Raw genomic sequence first — 14,046 nt, forward strand, 5'->3', positions numbered from 1 at the left:
TTTTATAATTTTTGACATTTACAATATTTATATAAAATATTGTTTTTATCTTTTATATTCCTAAAATTAATTTTTGGTATATACATGTTGATTAAATGAAGTAAACCCCATAAAATATAAATAAAATAAAAAAAAACTAGAAACAACAGTCGTTATAATAGAATATTTCCAAGCATGATGATATTTATCATCATATTGTATGAGCCAATATTCTGATAATTAACTATATTGACATTACAAGAAAACTATTAAATAACAAAAAAATTTAGAAATTAATAATAATTAGTTAATGTAATTGCCAATTTATATATTAATTTAAAAACTAAAAATTATCATATTTAAAATAGTTTCTAATATTATGAATAAAAAATTATGATGAATTTATTCATTAAAATTTAAATTATCTCTAACACTAACTACAACATTTTAACTATTAAAAAAGTAAGATTTAAATTAATTATAATTTTTATTTATAATAAAGATTACGTTAGATATATCTAATTTTTAGTTTATGTATTGACATAATAATAATAATAATAATAATAATAATAATAATGAATTAATTAATTAATTGTTAACTTTCTAAATTAATTTATTTAGTACTTTTGTTGTAGTGTCATTACACCACGATTTATGTTATGAGAAGTCTATCTTTAAAAACAATAATCCAAACAAATAATTTTAAACTATTATTAATTAGAAGTTTTGATTTCTATTCAAATCTCAATTTTTAGCGGTGAAAATTATGGTATCAAATATTAGTATGAATGTTAAAAATCATATCAATCTGACTGTATTTAAGATTTTAAAGTGTAAAGAAAAGGACGATATTTAAGATTTTAATAAAGACACATTTAATAGTTAACAGTGCTGTTATTTTAGTTCCCAAGTTTAAACTTTAGTTATAAATTTCTCGAAAACATGCTGCTATTTTAGTTCCCAAGTATTCTGCAAACTTATTTTTTCTTAATTAATGTTTTTTAATGGACTTTCTGTTTTAGAGATAGTTAATATCTAAAATATATTATGAAATGATATTTAAAATATGCGAAATAATGTATCCCAAATATGAAGTAAAACACGTTCTTAAGCCCAGTTGATGCTTTTCTAACTTCCTTTTACAAAATAAACCGACTCTCCTATCTTTGAAAAACAAAACAAAATTAGTTTATTTTTAAAGTAAACAATTTTTTTTTATCATTGTCACGTTTAAAAACTAAGACAATTGTCTCTAATTTACAATATAATAATAATAATAATAATATAATGAGAATTCTCATATTTCATATATATATATATATAAATTATTTATTTTATTTTATTTTAATAATTTAATCAAGTTATAAAATATATTTTTTTAACGATACATAATTTATACCTAGGAGAATTCTTCTTTAGTATATAGAAAATGTTTTTCTACTTTACAATTAACAATATTTTTTAGTCATAGGGAAAGGTTTACCATTATAAGAAATATTTAATAATAATTAATTTTAATAATAAAAAATAATTAATTCGTATAATAATTAATTTAAATACTAATTTATAAATTAAAAATTATTAATAAATAAAATAGTTTCAAAAATTATAATTAATTTTTAAATTGATAACTATAATAATTTTTATTATAAATTATTAATTATCAAGATCTTAACTATAAAAAAATTGATTTTAAATAAATTTCTAATTAAAAAATAGACTTTAAACATTAGACACTAAAATTAGTCGTTTAATAATATTTATAATCACAGTATTAAAAATAAATACTTTGTACACTATAAAATATTATGTTAAACAAATAAGTTTTAGTTAACTTAAAAGTAATTTAAGTTAATAAGAGCACATTATCATTAAAATAATTTAATTAAAATACTAAATAAACAATGCATGCTACTTTTGGTGTTGAGAATCTTCTATATATTGTCGACTAGGCAACTTTCTCAACAACTAAAAGTTTGTAAAATGTGTTTAATACTCCCTTACTATTTAATATATTTTTTAAGAACAATATATTCAGTGGCAATTAACTTTACATTTAATTATTCCAAAAAATTGATTCTTACCTGCTAAGTTCAGAATTTTTTATTCTTGACAATCTTTTATTCCAATACCACTTAAGAACATAATAAAATATTCTTTACATGAAACCTAACCTTGAGCTAAAAACCCACTTCTTGTTAATATTGTTAACAATGATTCGATCAAGATATGGATTCCATTACATAGAACTTTTTGTGAGGATCTATGAATGTTCTTGTTGATCCAATTAAAACATAAGTACACTTGTTTTTAGCACATGAAAATTGAATGCAACTTCAAAACTCCACTAAACTAAACCCTTATCATTTGCTATTATAAGGAGATGAAATATTTTATCAATAAACATGATTATTGAACCTTTGATGTAAAGATGAAGAAACTATGAAGAACACTTCAAAAGAATGCAGCCAACTTTTTTTTGAAAGAAATATCTAATGATTTTGTCCATTCACCCCCAACATAAAGTAATTATTTTCATGCATTATGCTTTTATGTTGTGTTGAAAATATCTGATGCTTATAAATATAAAAGTGATATTTTTTTTTGTGGGTGGAGATTAAAATATTCAATTAGTACATGCACTCAAAATACTATACCAGTTTCTGGCACTGCACCATGCTCATCTAGAAAAGAAGATTTGATTGGGTAGTTGAGAATGATCATTTTTTTTATTGGAAAGGACACACACTAATTACATATTAAATAACTTTGTATAAAATACTTGGAAGTTCCTAAATAAATATAATATATAACATTTAGATATATACAAACTATTTTAGTTTTATTTATTATTTTGAAATTTTAAACACAACAAGCAAGATACTATATATAATTTAAATATTATTAAAATAAACTCTTAAGTAATATGTGATATAATTACGTTAACGGAAAAATTAAAAATAAAACAGATTATTTAACCTCAAATATGAACCTATTATTATGTTTAGTTATATAATATATTAATATATAGAAAAGAAGTTGGTCCATGATATCCTCTTTCATCCACACAAAAGGGCAGAGTAGTGGACCTTTACCATTCCCTGTAGCCACCTATTTAGGCTTTCTCAAACTTCTTTTTATCTTTTCTCTAACTTCCAAAATGTAAAAACTAATCAACAAAACCGACCATAGTTAACATCGATTCAAAAGACTAAATTTAGGGTTTAGGTATTTTAAAATTTACTTATTATAAAAGGACTAAATTTATATATTTTAAAAAAATAAAAAATTAAATTAATTTAAAATTTTGAAATAAATTAATTCTAAAATTTATTAAAAATTAAAGACTAAAAACATATTTAATCTATATTTTATCTAAAAAAACATCGATATAATTCAAACATTTAAACATCTAACACTAATATTTGACAAGACATATATCCAATATATCAATACATTTATTTTAGAAATAATAAGAGATTATAAGTAATATATATTTTTACTATATAGTGATTCTTAAAAATATATAATTATTAGTGTAAATTTAAATTATATATATTAAAAATATTAATATAATAAACTATAAATTGTTATCGTGATAAAAATATTAGTTTTATAAATTAAATATTTTATTAATAAGTATGATAAAATATTTTAGAATACCGGATATAAATAATTATAAGAGAAAAATATGTAACCAAAATCGAAGTTTATATCATGGATCTTTATATTTGGCATATAGTACCTTTTCTAAACAAATACTGTTTAATAGTTAGAATATACTTCTTTTAAGATAGTGAAGGATGGGCATAGTGCATAATTTCTTGGATGCTGTTCTGCTTAATATCACTGTGTTGGAAAAGACACATTTCATGTTTTTTTTTCTTATATAAACAAATAATTATAATTAAATAAAGTAAGTAGTTTGCAGAAACTATTGGAAAAGTAAAACATCAAAGCTTCACATCTCCCTACATTAGAAATATGAATTTTCATATAAAAGAATATAACTTTGATGGAAGGAATAATAAGAGATAAAATTATTAATATTATATGGATGTAATTTGAAGTCCAATGTGGAGAAAGACAGGTAACGGTAGGGAAGACGAGTGAGAGAAGAAAACGAAGAAAACGAAAGAAAAAAGAGGGAATGGCAGAAAGGTAAATGAAGTGGAAAAGAAAGTCGTATTTAGCAACGCCCAACGTTATTATAAACCCAACATCAGTTCCACAATTTCTCTGACACTAAATTAGAAACCTTCACTCAGTTCATGGCTTCCCTTTTCACCTTCGTTTTCTCTCTCTTGCTTGTGGCACAATGCTGCTGGTGTCTAACATTGCCCAAGAAGACATACATAGTTCACATGAAACACCACAACAAGCCTTCAATCTACCCCACTCACACCGACTGGTACACCGCAAATCTTCAATCTTTAACCACTGATTCCGATCCATTGCTTTACTCCTACACTGATGCCTACAACGGCTTTGCGGCGTCGCTGGCCGAGGACCAGGCGCAGCAGCTGCTCAGATCCGAGGATGTTCTTGGAGTGTACGAGGAGACTGTGTACCAACTGCACACCACGCGCACGCCGCAGTTTTTGGGGCTCGAGAGAGAGACGGGGCTGTGGGAGGGTCACACCGCGCAGGACCTCAACCAAGCCTCGCACGACGTTATCGTGGGGGTGCTAGACACGGGAGTGTGGCCCGAATCTCCAAGCTTTACTGACGCTGGTATGCCTGCGATTCCGGCGCGGTGGCGCGGGGAGTGCGAGACCGGGCCAGATTTCTCGCCGAGTGTGTGTAACAGGAAACTCATCGGCGCGAGAAGCTTCTCGCGAGGGTTCCACATGGCCTCTGGGGTTGGGGCCCGGGAGAAGGAGCCGGCGTCGGCACGCGACAGGGACGGCCACGGCACCCACACCGCGAGCACAGCGGCTGGGTCGCACGTGGCCAACGCCAGCCTCCTCGGGTACGCGAGCGGAACCGCACGTGGGATGGCGCCGACCGCGCGTGTTGCGGTTTACAAAGTCTGCTGGACCGACGGCTGCTTTGCGTCAGACATTCTCGCCGGAATGGACCGCGCCATCCAGGATGGCGTCGACGTGCTCTCGCTTTCCCTCGGCGGCGGTTCCGCGCCGTACTTTCGCGACACAATTGCTGTCGGCGCGTTCGCAGCGGTGGCAAGGGGGATCTTCGTCTCCTGCTCCGCTGGGAACAGCGGCCCCGAGAAGGCATCCCTTGCAAATGTAGCACCCTGGATAATGACTGTTGGTGCTGGGACGTTGGACCGTGATTTCCCCGCCTTCGCCGTGCTCGGTGACAAAAAACGGTACTCCGGTGTTTCGCTTTACAGCGGAACCGGAATGGGGACCGAACCGGTGGGGCTGGTTTATAATAAAGGGTTGAACCAGTCCGGAAGCGTGTGCATGCCCGGTTCGCTCGACCCAGGTTTGGTTCGTGGGAAAGTGGTGGTTTGCGATAGAGGGATTAACGCGCGCGTGGAGAAGGGCAAGGTGGTGCGTGACGCAGGTGGGGTGGGGATGATTCTGGCGAACACGGAGGCGAGTGGGGAGGAGTTAGTAGCGGACAGCCACCTTCTACCGGCCGTGGCGGTGGGGAGAATCGTGGGGGACCAGATCAGGAAATACGCTTCGTCAGATCCTAATCCAACGGCAGTTCTCGGTTTCCGTGGAACGGTTTTGAACGTTAGACCTTCACCAGTGGTGGCAGCGTTTAGTTCGAGAGGGCCCAACATGGTGACCCGACAGATTCTGAAACCGGATGTTATTGGGCCTGGGGTTAACATCTTAGCCGGGTGGTCCGATGCTATTGGGCCCTCTGGGTTGACGGATGACACGCGCAAGACGCAGTTCAACATCATGTCAGGTATGTGGTGTTTCACTACCAATGTATGTTTGGGATTGGGTGCGATTGTTGTAACATAACATTGTTGTGTTGTGTCGTGTGCATCACAGGTACGTCGATGTCTTGTCCACACATAAGTGGGTTGGCTGCGTTGCTGAAAGCGGCGCATCCAGAATGGAGTCCCAGCGCGATAAAATCTGCACTCATGACCACAGCGTACGTTCACGACAACACTAAGTCCCCAATTCGCGACGCCGCAGGTGGTGCCTTTTCCACGCCGTGGGCTCACGGTGCGGGCCACGTTAACCCACACCGTGCCCTTTCTCCCGGGCTTGTCTACGACGCCTCCACCAGTGACTACATAAAGTTCCTCTGCTCCTTGGACTACACCCCCGACCACATTCAACTCATAGTTAAGCGCCACGCCGTTAATTGCACCAGAAAATTCTCTGACCCCGGCCAACTGAACTACCCCTCCTTCTCCATCCTCTTCGGAGGCAAGAGGGTGGTGAGGTACACGCGCACCCTGACCAACGTGGGCGAGGCTGGCTCCATTTACGATGTGACCGTTGACGCCCCCTCGACGGTGGAGGTGAGGGTGAAGCCCGCAAGGCTTGTGTTTGGGAAGGTGGGGGAAAGACGGAGGTATACGGTGACCTTTGTGTCGAAGAAGAGTGGCGGTGATTCCGGCAAGTATGGGTTCGGAAGCATCATGTGGAGCAACGCGCAGCACCAAGTGAGAAGCCCAGTTGCCTTTTCTTGGACTCTCTTGTGAGTCTCTTCTCGTCAGCACAACCATTGTTTCAACCCCAACAAAAATCATAAATGCTGCTGAGTAAGGCATTCGTTGATTTCAGCCAACACTGTAACATTATTTAGTTGGACATTTCAGTTCAGTTAGAAGGTTGTGTATTTTTTTCTCGTGAGACAAAAAACAGAGTTGAGATGGTTTAGTTGTGTGTGTACCAAGTAAAACTGATGTTAAGTTTGTGCGTTGGTGATTCTGTATAAAAAGTAAACACTGGCTACGCCAATTATCCTTAAGAATCAGACTTCAGTTCACTCCCAAAATTTCAGCCTTCTGTTTTTCATAAAGTACAATAGAGTCAAATTCATAAATTTTCATCTTCTTTTCCTTTTTCCTTTTGGTCCAACCTAGTTTACTAAATATATAACCTAGCTTGTCTTTTTTAAATATAAGGAGTATTAAACATATTCAATTTTTATGCAGACAAAAAACCTATTATCTGGTTCTTCATTTTCTAAATTTGAATCGCTAATTTTGGAAAAATGGAAAATCTTATCACTATCTTCTACATGGGTGGGAATTAATCAGACGAGTGAAGGCATTATCTAGTTCTTCGACCACAGTACAAGTTGTGTCTTGTTATTTAAAAATGTGTGGTAACCATTTTGAGTCCTTGAGGAAATTTAGGGTCTGAAAGGAAAAGACACTTTATGTCTGATTGACAGTTGCAAATAATAAGGATAGGACATGACGATCACATTTCTGCATCATCTCTGTTGCAGGGGTTATGGCGTGGAAAAAAGAGGGTAATATTCCTGAGTTCAAAAGGGATTTTAGTAAGAATTCTTTGAACATTCAAATCGATGAAGGAGGCAATGAGCTCAAAAAGCTTTGCGAGGTTAATTGATTTTTGGTGATGCTGTGTTTGCCAAAGTCATGTGTAATGATCTCTTTCATTATCCCTCTTACTTTTCTGTCCTCAAACTTTATTTTTCAAACTATCAGTGCCCTTAATTTTTTTCTTTACCAACGAGTAAATTAAAACTTTTAGAACTAGATGTGTTTTTACTCTTCTAACTAAAAGACATTTTTTTTTATCATATTACAAAATAACTTTTTTTTTCTTAGTCATTTAATATATTTTAGTCCTTATAACTAGTCAAAAGCTTAGAGTATGTTCACTACGTCTAAGTCCACACATGCTACATAGTATTTTGTGTTGGAGATTGTGTTTTGAATTATTGTAGTCAAAATTATTATTATTTCTTACATTCACTAAATAAAATCCAAATATCCATAAAATTCTTAAATAGTGTAACTTTTATAAAACTCAAGTCTAATATCAAAGCTCCACTATTCTCTCTCCTTTTTAAAATCACATGCTTATTTGATAGCTTAATGAAATCATATTCTCCTATAAACATTTCACTTTATAAATATTTCAACAAGGTTAGGTTTATACTTGATTGTCTAACTCTCAAATTCACAATCATGGACGTCTATAAATGAAACATTCTATTTGCCACAATCCCTAAAATGCTTTCAGTGATGGCACAACGAAGCAAATTTGATGAATTTGGATGACATAATGCAATATAGAACCTCAATTGTAGAAAACAAACTCGGCTGAGGAATATATGTTTGATTGAAGGTGTAATACTACACATGAAACTGACACAACAATAGCTTTACAAAGGACACTAGTATCTTCACACTATTTTTTTTACTACAATTTGACACTATCTCTCATAATTATTTACTTTCTCTTTCTTCTAAAAACATAAAAGTTAACTTTTGTTAAGACTATTTCAACCTTATACAAGTTGTCAGATGGTTGTCAAATGGTGTCAAACAACCTTTTTTCTTTTACACATATTTGGAGAGGCGAAACTGTTTTGTATTCAAACAGAAAGGTATTCTAGTTGGAAATATACCATTTGTAGGATGTGTAAGGCTAAATAGGTTGAAGTAGTGGTAATGTTTTACTATACTTATAAAATATTTAGAAAAAAAAATTTGTCTTTCACTTGGTTTTCAAATAGATTGACTTTCTTGCTTGTCTATTTTGAATGTTTTAGCAAATTTTAATATCTACTTGTTTTTTATAGTACTTGTTTCATTGTTGTACTTTTTTTTTTCTCTTTATAATCTTGTATTTAAGAAATTTTTTGAAAGAATGAAATTGATTTGAAATCTAAATTATTATTAGTACAAATTTGGTTTTGTGAAAAACTTTAATACTTAAAGATTTTCGTATCCTTATAAAAATAATAAATGAAGTTAATAAAACATGTTATTTAATTTGATTTTAGAAATTGAGTGCTTTGATATAATATATATTTGTTGACACGATTTTAATCATTGTTTAAGAAATTCAACATATTCAAAGTGATTTATCATTATTAACTCAAATAAAAGGAACGTATAGCGGTTTACTTTCAATTTAAAGAATTAGCATTTCGAAAGCACTTCTACATCTAATAAATAAAGAAGACAAATTGTTAACATATTTTAAAGAAGTTATTTTTATTTCTTATAACTTTTAATTATAATATTTAATAATACTATTTTTTTCCAATGTTAGAACATGTAAACAAATATGTACGTAAAAAGTCTGTATTTTGGCTTGTATGAATAAATTGGTAAGATGAGAAATCTACAGCCACATACGTATTCTCTAAACTTCTACAAATGTTTGAAAACAATTACTATTGGCCGCGTCTCCACGAGTCTCGTCCTCTGCCCACCACGTGTCACGACAGCAAATAGACAACTATGTCGTACGATGCTACACTCTTGTATATGGGTACTAAAGTCAACCAAATACTATTACATAATTAAATTTTATCAAGCAACATTTAGGTTTATCACCTCATGCCAAATTTCTATTAATACTTCATTAATTACCTTATTCTACCTAAACCAAATCCATTAAACTCTTTGGTTTTGAGATCATTCTTGAGATACTTGTTCAAAATTTGATAGGTCTTTTATATTACTTTTGTATATTAGCGTCACTCAAAAATATTATCTGAAGATTATTTAGTTTATATTTAAGTAATTTATTATTGAGAAATTAATAAATATATATATATATATATATATATATATATATATATATATATATATATATATATATATATATATATATATATATCGTTATGTAAGCCTTTTGTTAAAACAAGCTTTTAGAGTTAACCAATGCTTTGTCGGAGATATTGTAGTATAACGATTATCCATGCAGCAAAATTAATAAACTTTTGGTGAAGCATCGAATCATAATTATCCAGGTATCCAACGTGCTTTTATTTATGGGTTTTCTCCATCAAAAAGCATAAGATTCGTATGTGTAAATTTCAAAATTTCAAAATTTCAAATATTCCTCTTTGAATTTCAGGTTTCAAACATAGCTCTACCGAAATTCAAAACCTTGCGAACAGTATTTTGAAAACTACCATCTAACCTACCTCATTTTTTGTCAGCATTGCCCTGAGACTTTGAAAATCTGAAGGTTTTGGCATTTTGAAAACCCCTTATGGAAATTCAATCTGCCATAACCAAAAGAGCAGTTCTAACACGCCAACGCATGCTGTGAAATGAGCTAATAATTTATCACAAAGAGAAGAGAGAGAGAGAGAGAAGGGTTTTAACTTTTAAGCAATGATCCTGATGTGTGTGAACATACTCAAGCTTCAAAATCTCATCCACAAGCAACTAATAACCTAAATCAATAATGCCTTGTAAGATTCTTCTATCTCCTATACGTCAAAACTTGCCAAACCTATAAAGGGTAAGCCAGAGAAGTCTAGTCACACAAGTGAGAAAAACCTTGTTTTCATTACTCACTCATTAATATATACTATTTCTCGCAATGATAGACCCCAATGCTTTGTGTATCTATAAAAGCTAAACGGGTGGTCTTTCAGGAAACCCAACAAGAGTGTAAGGACGTAGAATAATAGAGCTCAGAATTTTACGGTATTTTACTCACAAAAACACACAAAGAAAATTGGAAGATGATGCCTGTTATTAGCAAAATGTACTGTTCATCTTCTCAGAAGGTGCTTGGGGTCAGAAGAAGGCCACATGTGGTGAATGGAGGGGGATTTGTAGTCACGGATTGTAGTGCCCAGAGGGTTGTTTTCAAGGTTGATGGCTGTGGAATTCATGGCACAAAGGATCAGTTAATTCTACGAGATGGTGAAGGAGATGCTTTACTTCTCATGCGTCGAAAGGTATATATATTGTGTGGGAAAATTTAATCCTAATCTTTATCAAGTTTCTCATATATACTGTGCATGCAACGTATATATTCTCTGTGATTGATTTGCTATGAACATGAAGTTATAACTTTGTGTGATGTTCAGGGAGGCATGGTTGAGGCGCTTAGCATTTACAAGAAGTGGAAAGGATATAGCTTGAACTATGAAGGATCACAGACCCTGGTTTTCAGCTTGAAAGAACCCAATTCTTGTTTTGTGAAGAACAATGGGATTAGAATCTCCATTGAGCCCAGAGCTGCAGGTAATAAAGGTTGGGACTTTGAGATCAGGGGTTACTTCCCTGATAGGAATTGTAGCATTGTTGACATTAGGGGCAACGTTATTGCCCAGGTACGCAATTTTTCAAGTCTCATTTTTTTCTCTTTCAGAAACTGGAACATGTTAACATGACATTATAGTATAAGTTGTTAATGTGTTTGGTTCGTTTATACAAAGGTTGGGGTGAATAAAGAAGTGGAGAAATTGATGGAAAGCAAGGATCTGTACAATGTGGTGGTGAAACCTGGGATGGATCAAGCCTTTGTTTTTGGAGTCATCGCAGTTCTTGACTACATTCATGGAGAATCGACCTACTGCTAAATTGTGCAGAAGATGCTACGTTTGCTGAATTATTATTATTATTATTATTGTTGCAGAAAACCAATGATGGTTTTATTTTCTGATCATAAATATGCATATATATGAAACCAGAAATACCAACTACTATAGGAAAATACCTTGTATATTGTGGAAGGGAAATTGGATACTTTAAGGTAGTGATTATTTGTTTCCTTAATTCGCGTACTTGTTTGACAATGATGTATATGTTAAACTTAATTATTTAGTAATTGTTCCTTGTGGTTATCGTTTATAGGCTGCTTTCGAATCTGTGTGAAATTGGATTGGTGATGGAAGAATTTTAAGAGTTTGGAACTGAATTAATTGAATAAATTACGCACGGAATTGGCTAATTTGGTTAAAAAAGAATCTCAAGAACTCTGAATTCATGCGTATGTATTATATTCACGTAATGACTAGTTTTTGCGTAATTGATATAAGAGATTATACTTAAGTTCAAACCAATAATTTACTATTTCAAAAGAAAAGTATATGTTTTGTTGAATTATTTAACTAGTGAGAAGGGTTCTCTCTACCCAATTATAAACAGAGTTGGTGTGATTCTCTTTTAGCAAATAAAGATTATTCTAAACCTAGGATTCGTCGAATTTTCATGTAATTAGACAAGAAAAAGTCGAGAACTGCTGTTTTTTGTGATTGGAAATCTAACGACTCTGCCACCATCTATCTGTGCATGATGTTTCGGTCAATCCATGCAGTATTCTGGATTCATATATGCATTTGCTATATCACAAACATATCGGATACATTTTTTTTTTATTAAAATTTACAATAAATATATATTTTTATTATACATAACGTTAATGGACTATTCTCTCTCTAAATAGAAATTATGATAACTACTATTAATTTGGCCTGATTCTCAAAATTGGAGAACTTAGGTGAGAATTTCACATGCCTCAAAAAAACCTAGACAATGTTACCCTAAAAGAGGTGACCTCAAAATTCAGGAGATAGAACTTCAACATGTCCCAGTAGAAGAAAAACAAGTTGATTGGCCAGTGAATGTTCTGAAGCACAAGAAGTCTCTATTTCTCAAAGCCTTCAATGCAAAAGACTGATTATGATGAGTGCGTGAATATGGAGGAATTTAAAATATTTTTAAATAAATAAATGTTTATAAATTAGAGTAGTATTTTGTTTAAAATTTTTAGAAATTAAAAATTTACTTTTATTTTATTTCTTTGGAAAATAGGTACAATTAGCAATTTTCTTAATTGGGCTTACTAAGCCCAAATAAGTTAAGAGGGTGGGAATATAGTAGGAAATAAAGAAGGAAGGATGAACTTAAAACATGAGAAACATATTCTCAATTTAGGACCAATGGAGGAATTTCTTTTAATTCTTTTAGTTGAATTTGAATTATTATTTTTTTCTCCAAGGACCTGTACAAATTTCATCCAACTACTAAAGGTCAATGGTTAGATTTGTGTCTAGTGGCAAACTTACGAGTATTGTATCCTTATTCTTGTTTTATTCTTATATGCAAGCTTTTACACTTACTTAATCTTATGAATTAATTTTGTGTTCAATTATATATATATATATATATATATATATATATATATATATATATATATATATATATATATATATATATATATATATATATATATATATGTGTGTGTGTGTGTGTGTTTGATCTTTAATTCATACAAAAAAAAATCAAGTTTCTTATACTAATCAACCTAAAACATAATTAGGCACTTAACTAAACGAGATATTCATTAAATATTGTAGAGTTAGACAAAGAAGATGAGTTCTCCTTTCTTACCTAAATATTGCACATGAACAGAGATAATAACTATTATCCCATAATAAGAAATTTATTCTTATTCTCGTATTCAAATTCAACAAATATCAAATTTTTGTCTTATTCATATTTTCACTAAATAACGAGTATATACTCGTATCTATACTCATTTTTTTACTGTTTGAATATCAATAAATTAATTTGTATAAAATAATAAAAAATTATGGTAAAGAAATCATAATATTATCAAATATTCAATATTAAAAGGAGTGTTGTTTCTTCAATATCAAATATTTAAAATGAAATTATAATTGTGTATATTTCAAATTAGAATACCAAATAAAATTTCATAAGAGTCAAAATATTTATTAAATTTGCAAACGTTAATGAAACTTAGTTGATAAAATTTTAAAATATTTTCAAAAAATATAAAAGGAAAAAAAAATTCAAATTAAAAAAATATTTTCAATTTCTATTTACTTTAACTTTTTTTAAATTATAATGAAAATATCTTTGTTTATACACTAATAAAAGTTGTAATAAATCACTTGATCAAAATCACAAAAAAAATAAAGATTAACTAATAATAATAATAATAATAATAATAATAATAATAATAATAATAATAATAGAATTTTAACATAGATCTTTCATCTTCTGAACTTCAATATGTTAAAATCAGATCTGTCTAATTATCTTAACCACAAAGGGATCTGAATTGATTAATAGACTTTTATTTGGTTTAAGATGAATCTTGAATGAATCTTTAGGTTTTAAAGCTCAATTAATCAATTTCA

The 14,046-nt window shown here is 31.6% G+C and overlaps 2 protein-coding genes across 2 annotated transcripts; both read left to right on the plus strand.

Moving 5' to 3' along the window:
• Positions 1–4,192: 4,192 nt before the first annotated feature.
• On the plus strand, positions 4,193–6,913 carry LOC114163341 (subtilisin-like protease SBT1.8). Its single transcript, XM_028047598.1, has 2 exons — positions 4,193–5,868; positions 5,958–6,913. Exons 1-2 carry the CDS (start codon positions 4,251–4,253, stop codon positions 6,620–6,622), a joined length of 2,283 nt encoding a protein of 760 aa, XP_027903399.1. The 5' UTR covers positions 4,193–4,250; the 3' UTR covers positions 6,623–6,913.
• A 3,531-nt stretch (positions 6,914–10,444) lies between these two features.
• On the plus strand, positions 10,445–11,647 carry LOC114162933 (protein LURP-one-related 6-like). Its single transcript, XM_028046948.1, has 3 exons — positions 10,445–10,830; positions 10,963–11,208; positions 11,314–11,647. Exons 1-3 carry the CDS (start codon positions 10,612–10,614, stop codon positions 11,455–11,457), a joined length of 609 nt encoding a protein of 202 aa, XP_027902749.1. The 5' UTR covers positions 10,445–10,611; the 3' UTR covers positions 11,458–11,647.
• The last annotated feature ends 2,399 nt before the right edge of the window (positions 11,648–14,046 follow it).

Source organism: Vigna unguiculata, chromosome 9 (genome assembly GCF_004118075.2).
Source record: "Vigna unguiculata cultivar IT97K-499-35 chromosome 9, ASM411807v1, whole genome shotgun sequence".
NCBI lineage: Eukaryota > Viridiplantae > Streptophyta > Magnoliopsida > Fabales > Fabaceae > Vigna > Vigna unguiculata.

Bases quoted from the DNA above. Each gene is read 5' to 3' on its own strand.
- LOC114162933 (XM_028046948.1), top strand. From the start codon at position 10,612: ATGATGCCTGTTATTAGCAAAATGTACTGTTCATCTTCTCAGAAGGTG. The intron at 10,831-10,962 runs GTATATATATTG...TGTGATGTTCAG, and splicing joins TACTTCTCATGCGTCGAAAG to GGAGGCATGGTTGAGGCGCT. The intron at 11,209-11,313 runs GTACGCAATTTT...GTTTATACAAAG, and splicing joins GGGGCAACGTTATTGCCCAG to GTTGGGGTGAATAAAGAAGT.
- LOC114163341 (XM_028047598.1), top strand. From the start codon at position 4,251: ATGGCTTCCCTTTTCACCTTCGTTTTCTCTCTCTTGCTTGTGGCACAA. The intron at 5,869-5,957 runs GTATGTGGTGTT...TGTGCATCACAG, and splicing joins GCAGTTCAACATCATGTCAG to GTACGTCGATGTCTTGTCCA.